A 12,531-nucleotide genomic window follows, 5' to 3' on the forward strand; every position below is an offset into this window, starting at 1 on the left:
GCTTCTGGGAGAGAGGCCTCCTGCCACCTCTCTATCCGGAAACGTTAATGGTTACCAGAATTAATCCCTCTGATGAGGGGACATTTTTTGCCTCCTTGAAGAAAATGCATGGACCTTAGGACTTTGTGTGATGACAACAGTAACGATGAAAAAGGAAACAGTAATTATGAAAAAGGAAATAAAGACACTTCCCAGGAGACAATGGTATAAAAATAATTTTTATTTGCTACTGTAACTAAAGTAGTGCAAAGAGTAGTTTGGACCCACAGTATTGCAATTTATTTACTACCTTAGCAGCATACAGCGTAGACAGTCTGCTCTTCCCCTTCCTCCCTCTCTATCCGTCCCCCCCAACCCACCCACCCACCCACCCACCCACACACACACACACACACACACACACACATACACACACACGCCCCTATGCAGACGCAGGCAGGCATAAAGGGCAGGGAATGAGACTATGAGCTAAAGGCTTGTTTCCTGCGTATTCCACTGCTGCCAGTCTATTCTAATGGGCAATTCATGGAAAAGACTAGACCTAAATACTAAGAATTTTCTAAATGTTATTTCATGGATTGCAATTGAAAGGTAAACGATATCCAACAGTGTCATTAAATGATTCGGAAGCACTACAGCCCTAGAAAAATTCAAGAAGAAAAATGTAAACCCAATTTACAAAGCCATCGCCTTCCCTGTATTTCCAGCCTTAACCCATTATTTCAAGGTGCCTTAGAATTGCTGGGTCTTGGATGTCACATGGAAATCTGTCCATGGGACTGCGAGGGGTAGGGCAGTGGCAAACACACACACCAAATATTATCTAACTGGTAGAGAAGTCACAATCTTCTGTTTTTTAATAATAGGGAATGAACAAGGGGCTAAGATTCTTAAAATCCATCTCAGTGTATAAGGATTCGGATATGCCACAAGGCACACTCTGACTCCCCCATACACACAGTCATTAGAAATGGACATCCGCAGTGACCCGCTTAACCTCCCCGACATGTCCCTGTGATCAGGATGCTCCTTGTATTTGTTTGATAACCTTTGGTATAACCACTGTCTGCTCTGGGTATTTCTTTGATTTAAAAAAAAAAAGACACCAAGTGCAAAATTCACATCCAGTTGACAAGACATTTAAGGTGTATAATGCCCCAGCCCCAGCTATCCAATACCAGCTGTTGAAAGGATTCTCTCTCATCTGGAGAGACATGGAGTGCACAGTTCACCCACGTGGCTCCGGGTTGCTGGTGACAGTGGGCTGGTCCTGAGCAGAGGCGCCTGCAGCTGGAGTCACAGCTGGACTTGCAGCAGGGGCAGTAGGGTCTCGGGGAGCCCGGGCTGGTGTCGGATGGGAACCACTGGCTGCAGAGACACATGCACAAGTGCTGAATATTCAAAACAGTACGTGCAGGACACACAGCCACACCTAGACCCTTGCAAGCCAGGAGAGACGCTTCTAGACTAGTGGTCCTGGCACTAACTGGATGAGCAACTTTGGACCCATTATCTAGGTTCTTTGGACTTTGGTGTCCCCTCCTATAAAATGGTAGGTTGAAACAGATGTGCAAAGATTTCTGGGATTCTAAGTCCTGAATTTATTCTGTGACTTTACAGGGGTGTGTAAATATTAAGAAAGAGAGAGAGAAAAAGAAAGAAAGAAAGAAAGAAAGAAAGAAAGGAAGGAAGGAAGGAAGGAAGAAAGAAAAGAAAGGCGGGGAGAGGAAGGGAGGGAGGGAGGGAGGGAGGGAGGAAGGAAGGAAAGAAGGAACTCCTTGGTCTATGTTTCCTATGGTCATATCTCTTTTTTTCACTTAGTATTGATGCAATGCAAGCTCTGGATTACACCAATCAATCAGAAAGAGTGTTGGTTTTATTCACATTCTGATTCCATTTGGATGATATGCCAAATTTGATTTAAATTGAATTCTTTAAGTAAATGTGTATACATTTTAGAAAACATAATTACTAGGTTTAATTGTTTTTCAACCTAAATTCAGTAAGGAGGCTGAACCACAATAAAGGTTAGGGAAGCTTACAAAGTTTTATACTTTATGGCAATAGCTTTCAAGTGGGGGTAATTTCGACTCCCGGGGACAGTTGGCAATGTCGGTGGACATTTTTGTTGTCACAGCTGGAGGATGGGGTGCTGCTGGCATTTAGTGGGTAGAAGCCAGGGGTGTTGCTAAGCGTCCTAAAATGCCTGGGCCAGCCCCCCTCCTGAACGAAGAATGACCCAGCTCCAAATATCACTAGTGCTGAGGCCCACACACCTGCTTTATGTACTAAGGCTGTGAAGTATCCTGTCCATAAGACTGTGGGCTCTGGGACCCGGCTGCTCTGCCCTTTATCAGTTATGTGACCTTGGACAAGTTACCTACTCTCCTTCTGCCTCTAACGAATGGAGAAAATAAGAATATCTGTACCTTATTTTGCTCTTATAAGGATTAGATTAGTTAACGTATATAGGGTTTTTAGAACAGTGTCTGGCTTGCCTAGGTACTCAACAGATGTTAGCTCTTACTACTAGTGACCTGGTTTACCATGGAAATGTGCTGATTTATCAATTTCTGGGGCCTCGCTTGCAGGACTGATGAAAAAGTTGGGGTGTTTGTTTCTGGGATGCTTTATAGTCCAGTTTTAGACCCCAGTAGCCTATGAAAATAGCCAAAACTTTGAAGCCAGAAAGCCCAGAGTCACATGGTCCTTACAGTTACCAGCTGAGTGATATTGAGCAAGTTACTTAACCTCTCTGAGCTTCAGTTTCTCTATCTGCAAAGCGGCGGTACCAGCCTGCAGGGGTGTGTGACATACAGCTAGCACAGTGGCCATGGTTTGTGCGAACAATTGCCTTTAAGCAGTGCTCTTAAGCTCAGCAGTCCTTGAGTCTCATACCATTTTCAGTAGGTGGGACTATTCTTAAAGGTTCCCAAATGTCCATCCTGAAATGTATCGACCTATAGAAGATGCCATCACTTGTTGACCATCTGACTTCTAGATAAGCTCTTCAAGATTTCCACCTGCAAGAGGCTATACTAGGAAATTCCGGAACGGGCTCCAAAGCCTCTGACCTTTTTGAATATGTAAAGGAATTCTCCAAGGAACCCCTTCCAATAGCTACAGAAAACCTCGTGAATCCAGAGACTGTTCTGAAAGAACAGGATAGTGGTGGCGGTGCGGAGGGGGCCCAGGTGTTGCATAATGGTGTGACGCTTCTAGGTCAAAGCCATCACTCTGGCAGGTGATCTAACCGCGGCAGGGACCATGAGACCCAGTGATGCGGCACAAAGACCATTTGCTGGAGTCAGGAGACCCGTTCTGGGCAAGTCTCATTTATCTATCACTAACAGGTGACTTAGGGGTAGATACAGAATGGCAGACATTTCAGTCCTAAAATGCTTGAATCTCACAGGCTTTGGTTTCCTCATCTGTGAATTGAGGGGCTTGGATTAAACGGTGTCCAAGACTTCTTGGGTCCTAACAGTTATCTTTCTGATGATTCTCTGAGGAAGTTAATGAAGTACTAAGGCACGTATTTTTCCTTTTCAAGCTCAGGGAAATGTTTAAATCACCATGGTAACAAGATAAATCAGCAATCAGTTTTCTGATTAAAACCAAAAAAGTGCCACTGTGTAAATGTAGAAGGAATGCATAATTAGCATCTCCACCACTGAAATCTTCTTGTCAGAGCATAACAAAAATGCTCGATGTTTCGGCAGTAAGTTTGTTATTATCCACGTGAGAACTCTCCCATTTCCAGCAGCAGTTTGCAATCACTGGACAAACCCCCCAACAGCCCGTCATAATTTTAAAGTGGCCTCTTTGTCTCTGATCACCTGGAATCTGTCCTAATGTGATTACCGGATTAGAATCAAGGTAATGAGGAAAATCTGTGTGCTGCTTCAAAAATTACAGTCTATTCCTGAGTCAAAAGCGATTTTTGGATTATTTGCTGCTTGAGGGACCATTTTCTGTACATTAGTGAGAATGATAAAGAGCCGGCCCTGAGCTGGCAGACTGCAGCCCATGGGCCTCAGGTGGCTCGCTGCCTGTTTCTGTATGGCTTGCAATCTAAGCATGGTTTTTGCATTTTGAAATGGTTGAATAAAAATCAAGAGAAGAGTACTATTTTGTGACATGTGAGAAACATGTGAGATTCAAATCTTCATGTCCACGATAACGTTTTATTGGAGACCAGCCATATCATTTGTTTTCCTGTATTGTCAATGGCTGCTTTTGCACTCTAATGAAAGTTGAGTAGTTGTGACAGAGATGGCCCTCAAAGCCCCAAATGTCTATTATCTGGCCCTTTACAGAAAAAAATTGGCCAACCTCTGTTGTGGACCACTGCAGGGGAAATATCTGCTTGCCAGTTGACCAGATGGGAGCATAAAAGAAAGACGAATAGGAGAGAATATATTGGGTGAATCCAGAGATAATAGACTATTTACAAAGATGAAGCGGTGGTGGGGGGGTAAGGAGGTGAGGGAGGGAAGCTCTGGAAATCATATACTATGAATAAGATCTAATCTACTTCATTTGGGCCTCTGGATCCAGCAGGGACCAGTCCACGTATAAGATCCATGTCATTTAAACATTTCTTGTGAGTAAAGATACTGGGAGGGCAGCAAGGGTAATGAGATAGGAGAAAAGAAACATCTCACCATTAAATCACTCTGACTTTAAGGCTGCTGCTTTTTGCATGAGTATCACTTTGTGACATTTTACTGTAATTTTAGTACCTCATTAACTGGAAATGTAGAGGACAGGAAAAGAGTAGGAAAAGGTTTAATTGATCTTGTTCATATCATCTTACTCTTTTTAAAAGACCACTTGGCTAACCACTTAGGCAAAAAGGATGAGTTGGCTTAAATTATGAATGTTTTGAATAGGCTGACATTGGTTTAAAAGGTGAGCACGTCATGCCCAGAGCTGGTAGTTCTGCAGATCTTGCTCTATACTGTGTATTCTATTTAGACACAAAGTTTACAATAACACGAGGAAGGCAGGACTCTCTCTGAAGCGGTCTTTTACATTTTCTCCCTCTATTCTTCCTTTTACCTTCCGCCAGGCAGCCAGCCACGCTCCATGTCTTTTCAGTCTCAGGGGAGATATGGTTCTAGACGTACTTTACTTTGGGATTTTTTGTTTTTCCCAAAGCCTGGGTCAATTAAAGCAATTATGCTTGGCATCCTTGACAGGGAGGGGGAGAGGGAAAGTGCTTAAGAGATGAAATGAGGCAGGGAAAGGAGGTTTCTGGAGTGTGGGAAAGTGGCTAAGTCTGGCTGTGGGTGTACCCCAGCAGAGCCCTCACCTTGCCCTTCAGCGACCTGAGAAAGGAAGACCTGGCAGAAAAAAAAAGGCTAAGGTGCTCAGCTTTGGCAAAGACAATGGGACTTGTAGGTGACCCAGAAGCTGCGAAGCCGACGGACCTGGAAGGATGGCGTAGGCCCAGGGCAATGTGTATTCTGCTATCAGACTGGTGACCATCTGAGTAGTTAGTGCTACCAAAAACCCAGGGACCTTTGCACGTCCCTGGGAGGCATCAGCTTCAAGAAAGACTGAGCTGCCTGGTAGTATGCAAGCTAGGAATCAAAATCAAGTTCCCTCAAAGGAAATAAAAGAGATTTTTTTGCATACGTAATACTTTTTGTGGACTTGTTTTGGTACGCTAGCTAGACTAGTCAGTATTTTTGTTTAGCTGTTTTTTAAAAAAGAGCTTTATGTTTTAGAAAGAGTCTAATAGCATAGAAAAGCATGCTAGTCTCTGGTAGCGGTGTCTGCTACTTACTGAGGTAAACCAAGCTCTTTAAGTGTAGGCGCTACCTGGTGTCAGCGTACTTTAATTGCAAGTAAAATGCCCTAGAGGGCATTACTCCTTAGGAGCTACTGGGCTAACATTTCTTGAGTTTTAAATACTTTACTCAGTGTTCCCTCATTGGGTTCTCTCAACTACAATACGACACAGGTGTACTACTAATTCTGCTGTTTTAGAGAACAGGAAACTAAGGCACAGAGAAGGTCCCTCCCTTGCCCAAGGTCACACAGCTAGTGACAGGCCAGCATCTTAGCGCTCTGTGCTGTTAGCTACTGTCCCACACCGCTAGCCTTCTGAACACAGGACAGTTTACTGTGGCAAGTGTGGTGACGTGTTGATTATATATCACAAAGCGTATAAACTCAGGAGGAAAATGAAGGTAGTTGGAGCTGAACGCAAAATGGATGGACAGCTCAATTTAAAGGTTTGGCCATAAATCATTAGTTTTTAGAAACAACTGACTGGAAAAAGTGCAAATCACAAAATGACAGAGATCCCTAACTTAGAGCCCACTCCTCCTACCCAGCACCTTAAGGGAGGCTCTTAACTCTCAAATCCTGTCCCTCTCCGCTCTGGCAGTCTCCGCTCTAGGCTGCATTCCTGTGCCGGCTTAACCACGGCCAGGGTTACCACCAACATCTACTACATCCGTCACCTTCCCACGGGGTGGCTCATGGACCTCGGGCACCAGCTCCTCGGAGAGACGCCCGCGATAGAAATTCTGCCTGCTGAGAGACCCCTGCAGTGCTTCTCTGCTGCTTTTCTATGCTTCCATCCCCCTTGCCCCATTGTCCAGTCACTGATGGAGTACCCTCTTACTTCAAAGTCATTGACAAATTTGCACTTATATGGAGGACTTTAAAAATAGGAAAATAATTTACTACATATTTTAATTCAACACTAGTCCTAACAGGGCTGGTATGTACCACTGTAGGGGCACATTTTGGAAATATGTGGAGACTCCTTTTTTTTTTTTAACTTCTATGCCCTTATGACTCTAAGTGTGTGGAACAGCATCGTGAATGTAACCTGAAACCTTGTGAGAAATGCAGGATCTCAGAGGCCACCCACAGACCGACTGACTTAGAATCTGCATTTAACCAGATCCCTGTGTGATTCCTGTGCACACTGAAATTAAGAAGTGCGGGGCTAGAATTTACATATTGAAATACATATTATTTTATTATAATTACTTTCTTTTTATTTCTCCTTTATATTGCTGTTTAGGGCATTATTTTTAAAACTAAGTGTGTAGGCAGATTACTTGTCATTCATTTCAAGGTACCAAAAAATGTGTTAAAAAATACATCTTATGTAAGGGGACAGTGGGTCAGAGGCAGATGGTAGCCACTGTTTTAGAGTATTATAAGTGTGAAAAAGTTCAGAAGTCTGCTGCCCTACATCCTTTCATGGACTCTATTTTGTGATTTTGGGCAGACCACGGCATTCCTTTAGCCCCATTTCTTCATCTGTAAGATGAAGGGCATAGAATTAAATTATTTTTAAGATCCTATCCAGACTTCTCCAATGCTCACCGAAGGGAAGAGGTATGTACAGGAAGAAGCAAGTGAAAGAGTTTGAAAAAAATGAAAAACAAATGAGTGAAAGAGCAAAGGATACACAGGAAGGGGAAAGTATATCAAAAGGCAGGAGGGACAGGGAGATGGGAATGTGGAAGGACTGATAAGCTATGGAAAAAGGAAAAAACGACGACTTCTGATAAAAGCCATTCCACCAGCCCATGAATTTTCATGGCTACCAGCTGGCATAAAATGAGAAAGACAATTTTCAGCTCCTCTAACGGAATTGCATTTGTAATAATCATAACAATATTTCTACAGAGTAAAAAAGACAAAGATAATTTGAAATGGAAAACACTGACAAGATGCAAAATAAATGCGCTATACCTGGGAACAAATTTAGGGATGGGACAGAATTTGCATCAGGAAAACTTACCAGCTGGCGTGCTACAGGGCATCAAACCTGGAAGGGCTTTTTAAATATTATTTATTTATTTTGCAGTACGCGGGCCTCTCACTGTTGTGGCCTCTCCCGTTGCGGAGCACAGGCTCCGGATGCGCAGGCTCAGTGGCCATGGCTTACGGGCCCAGCCGCTCCGCGGCATGTAGGATCTTCCCGGACCGGGGCACGAACCCGTGTCCCCTGCATCGGCAGGTGGACTCTCAACCACTGCGCCACCAGGGAAGCCCTGGAAGGGCTTTTGGTGGTTCCTTGTTAACCTCCTCAGATAAATGGGGGAAAATGACTCCGTATTAGCCTCTCCGAACAGTGGCTTCTGTCTCACCATCAAATCTGTGCTGAAATGCACTTCTTTTGCTTTTCATTATCTGCTACACAAATAATGGCTGTGACGATGCTCAAATGCCATGTCCAGCCCTAATGTATCCATTTGTAAATGTCCCTGTTGGTCTTTGTGAGTGATTCTGTCCTTCTGTAGCTTCCAAGATGGTTGGGAATTGGATTCTCCCCTGAGAGATGTTTGCAAATTTCAGTACCTACTAAGTGTGAGATCATAAATGATGGGACCAAGGCCTTCCTCTGACTCAGCTTATGATCTCATAGGGAAGATAAACATGACAGTTAACATTATTGAGAGGGTTTTATATGCCAAATAAATACAACCGCTAACATTTTGGTGTCATGTGTATTTTTTTCACTGAACTCTCCTAACAACCCTGAGAAGTAGCTACTATTATAACTTCATTTTATTGATGAGAAATTGGGGGATCAGGAAAGTGAAATAACTGGCCATAAGTCACACAGCTAATGAAGAGCTAAGCCTGGACTCTAAACCTAGCTAGAAAGGACTGGGGTGCCTATCTCCTTAACTACTGCCCTACACTAGCTCAGAAAAGAAATAGTGACTAGTAGAATCCACACTAGACTAACTGCTGGCTCTACTGTCCCCCTCGGCCCCTCCCTCTGAATCTCAGTGGCTGGGTATTTTTACTCATCACAAGTGCTTGTTTATTATCTTACACATTTGATTCCTCGACTGGGATAAACAGGAAGACTTCGTGCTAGAGGGGGCCTCAGAACTGGGTTTTAAGACACACAAGGTATCGTTTTGATAGCAGGTGTACTTTGAATTGGAGAAGACATTTTTGTTCAATTTCTTAAGCACCTTATTTTAAAAAATCCTTGCTTACTTTGAAAAATGTAACAATAATTGGAGCCTTCCATCAGCCAGAGATTACGAGACAGCCCTAGGGGTAACCACATGTGAACGATCCTCCTAACGAAAGGAAGCAGAATGGCTAAGGAGGGAGAGTGTCATTTTTCTAGTAAGGAAAAAGAATTCCTATATATTTTTTTTTAAGATTTTTTAGATTTAGTTAATTAATTTATTTAGTTTTGGCTGCATTGGGTGTTCGTTGCTGCGTGCGGGCTTTCTGTAGTTATGAAGAGCAGGGGCTACTCTTTTTTGCGGTGTGTGGGCTTCTCATTGTGGTGGCTTCTCTTGCTACAGAGCACGGGCTCTAGGCGCATGGGCTTCAGCAGTTGCAGCATGCGGGCTCAGTAGTTGTGGTGCACAGGCTTAGTTGCTCCGCAGCACGTAGGATCTTCCCGGACCAGGGCTCGAACCCGTATCCCCTGCATTGGCAGGAGGATTCTTAACCACTACGTCACCAGGGAAGTCCCTCCTACATTTTTTATATTGCCCTGGCTTTTTATAAATCTTTACCTGAGACAGACTGGCAATACTGCACGGTCCAGGCGATCAATGCAGACAGCAGGAAGGTTCCCAGAAAGTAGATCTGCAAACATCCAAAGCACATATCAGATGACTGACCAAGGGTGGGGACCATGAGGACAGGGCTGAGGGGAGACAGTTCCTACCAGGGCAGAGTGCAGGGTGGCACCCCAGATAAGCCGGAGGTTAAGGTAAAGCCAGGCCAGGGAGCAGGGGCTGAAGGACTCCTCGCTGCTGTGGCTCCAGCACCTGCAGACAAAAAGCACAGTGTTGCCAAACGTTGGTAGCGTTACTTACGACCGATATTTGCAGATCCTCAAACCCACATCCTTCTGCTTTGGGTCAAATGAGCACATGTAAAATGAGAGAAAAAAGAAATAAAACCAGTTCTGAGGGGTGTGAGCCTGTGCTGAAATTCTAGGATCCTGGCAAACATCTCAGAAAAAGGCCAGTCTTGTCCTTCATAAAAAGACAGGTCCAGGAGGCCCTTGTAGCACAGGAGCTGCCAAGGAACACTTTTATGTGAGTGTCTGTGTCCAAAGTCCAGACACTGGGATGCCTCCCTATCTTGCAGAAAAGCATCATCTTATTGGACACTTTATTTTTTCCACTCTCGTGGAAAAACTTAGTCAGCATTTTAACTTCAAATCAAGCACATTCTATATCTTAATCCTCAGATACTAGAAAAGGGAATTAAGTTTGGGTCCAGCTGAGTGTTCTCTAATCAGAACAAATCCTGAGCCCTTTATAACCACTGACATTAGAAAATAAGACCAAGGAGCTTCCCTGGTGGCGCAGTGATTGAGAGTCCGCCTGCCGATGCAGGGGACACGGGCTCGTGCCCCGGTCCGGGAGGATCCCACGTGCCGCGGAGCGGCTGGGCCTGTGAGCCATGGCCGCTGAGCCTGCGCGTCCGGAGCCTGTGCTCCGCAACGGGAGAGGCCACAACAGTGAGAGGCCCGCGTATCGGGGAAAAAGAAGAAGAAGAAGAAGAAAATAAGACCAAGGCTAACTTTAACCAAGAAGCAAACACCACCCACTTGTGTTCCTCCAGCTGCTACAGTATTAAAGAGGCTCTGAACTCACCTTTCGTACAGTTCTTGGAGGATGGAGATGTTATTAGAATGGATAGTCGGGTCAATTTCCAAGAAATCCAAAATATGATGTGGGATTATAGCACCTTCCTCAATTAGCAGGGCCAGGTTAAAAAATCCCTGAAAAGAAGCCACAAACCAAACTCATTCACTCCTTATAATAAAGCCTAGACGGACACTTCATCAGAATGTAAACTTTTACAACCTCTAGATTTTTTTTTTTCAGTCCCTAGAGCCAGATGGTTTTGTCATCTTCACTGATGAATTGTTTCCATAAATATATGCATCTGAGGAACTTATTTGCAGAAGAACCAGGAGGCTTTCAGAGGACGCTGTGTCCCATCTGCTCAGAAGCCAGCCACCGGGGGAATCTGTCCTTTCCTGTTCATTCTCTCGAAACAGAACTCGCTGGAAAACGTGCCCTTGTATCATCAACAAACCCAGAATATCGACTCAAAGGCAGTGTCCGTCACTCACAGACTATACCCTGGGTCACCATCGGTATGTCAGAATTCTAACAAATGTGGCTGTGTGTGTCCTCGGGGCTGACATTCTAAGAGGAGAGGACCTCTGATGCGCACAGTAACGTGCAAGTGTTTGTCCGATCTTTCCTAGGGCAGCGAGGAAAACCCCCTCACCTGATTCCTCTTGGTACAGACCCTCCACTCTGGTACGCTTCCCCACCTCCCTCTCATTATATATCTTGTTCTTGACCCACAGAGGTAGGACCTGCCTTACGGGGCTGTGCAGGTCCAGTAAAATAACACAGTTAAGAGCCTGATGGTTGAAGTGCTTCATAGAGGATGGACACTATTATAGGACCTGGAGGAGATGCACTGTCCATCATGAGCTGAGCACGTGGCCAGACCAAGAAATAAACAAAACATGATGTGTCACTTATTATTACGGCTTTACAAATTCCACTGAATTGTTGCCCTTCAAAGAATGCATAGTCACGCTTTAATGACTTATATCCTCCCCTTCCTTTCATTTAGTTGATTCTAAATAAAAATCACCATCCCCCAGGTTGTAAAACTGCAGGAGTCTCACAAGCAGGCTATGTGATGATCATGATAAAAATAACAGCAGCTGGCATTTTCTGAGTGATGCTATATATGAGGGTTTGTTCTGTTTTATATATATATTCACTTAATCCTCACAACAACGAATTGAGATAGATTCTGTTATCCTCTATACTATTATTACTAGGAAGCTGAGGCACAGAGAAGTTAAGGAATTTGCCCTAGGTCATACAGATGGAAAGGGGATTCAAATGTAAGCAGACGGGATTCAGAGCCTCAAATCTTAAGTTCCACCTTGCTGCTAAATAACCTCTAAATAGATACAAGTATTAGGTGTCTTAAAATTTCACACACACACAAGCAGAAAACAGACTGTTTCTCCACTTTTTGAAAGAAAGGCTCTCTTAAAACTCGAGGTATTAGAAGAAAAGAAGAAAATGACTTTATAAAATTTTAAAGTCTCTGAACAATGGAAAAATAACAAGATTAAAATAAATTGGAAAATGGACTAGGGGGATATTTGTATGCATTGTAATAGCTTAAGGTTCATTATCTACTGGGCAAATGTATAAAGAACTAATTATAATTTAAATTAAAAATATCAAAACTCCAATAGATAAGCAGACAAAGAGTAAGAATAGAGAATTCACGTAAGAAAATATAAAGGGTAAATTATCATAGATGAGTATATGTAAAAGTGTCCATCCCCAGTAGTAGTCAAATACATACAATTTGAAACAATAAGCAAGGAGCAACTTATAATCATTCAATTACCAAATTAAGTCACGAAAACATCCAGTGCTGACAAGATTTCAGTGATCCTTTTATACTAAGCACTGCTTGGTGATACATTAACTGGGAAACAGTTTCAGAAAGTAA

The 12,531-nt window shown here is 43.5% G+C and overlaps 1 protein-coding gene across 2 annotated transcripts in view; it reads right to left on the reverse strand.

The window, feature by feature from the left end:
• Nucleotides 1–200: 200 nt before the first annotated feature.
• Nucleotides 201–12,531, reverse strand: part of SEL1L3 (SEL1L family member 3) — a 97,402-nt gene continuing 85,071 nt past the window's right edge. The window contains exons 21-24 of one of the 2 annotated variants that reach the window (XM_067735668.1): nucleotides 10,623–10,750; nucleotides 9,683–9,785; nucleotides 9,528–9,600; nucleotides 201–1,368 (exon numbers count right to left, since the gene is read on the reverse strand). In XM_067735668.1, the coding sequence (XP_067591769.1) occupies nucleotides 1,229–1,368; nucleotides 9,528–9,600; nucleotides 9,683–9,785; nucleotides 10,623–10,750 (444 nt within the window). In that variant the 3' untranslated portion in view covers nucleotides 201–1,228. Of the gene's footprint in view, nucleotides 1,369–9,527; nucleotides 9,601–9,682; nucleotides 9,786–10,622; nucleotides 10,751–12,531 lie in introns of those variants that run through there. The other variant, XR_010942952.1, reaches the window with a different exon arrangement.

Source organism: Pseudorca crassidens, chromosome 4 (genome assembly GCF_039906515.1).
Source record: "Pseudorca crassidens isolate mPseCra1 chromosome 4, mPseCra1.hap1, whole genome shotgun sequence".
Taxonomy (NCBI): domain Eukaryota; kingdom Metazoa; phylum Chordata; class Mammalia; order Artiodactyla; family Delphinidae; genus Pseudorca; species Pseudorca crassidens.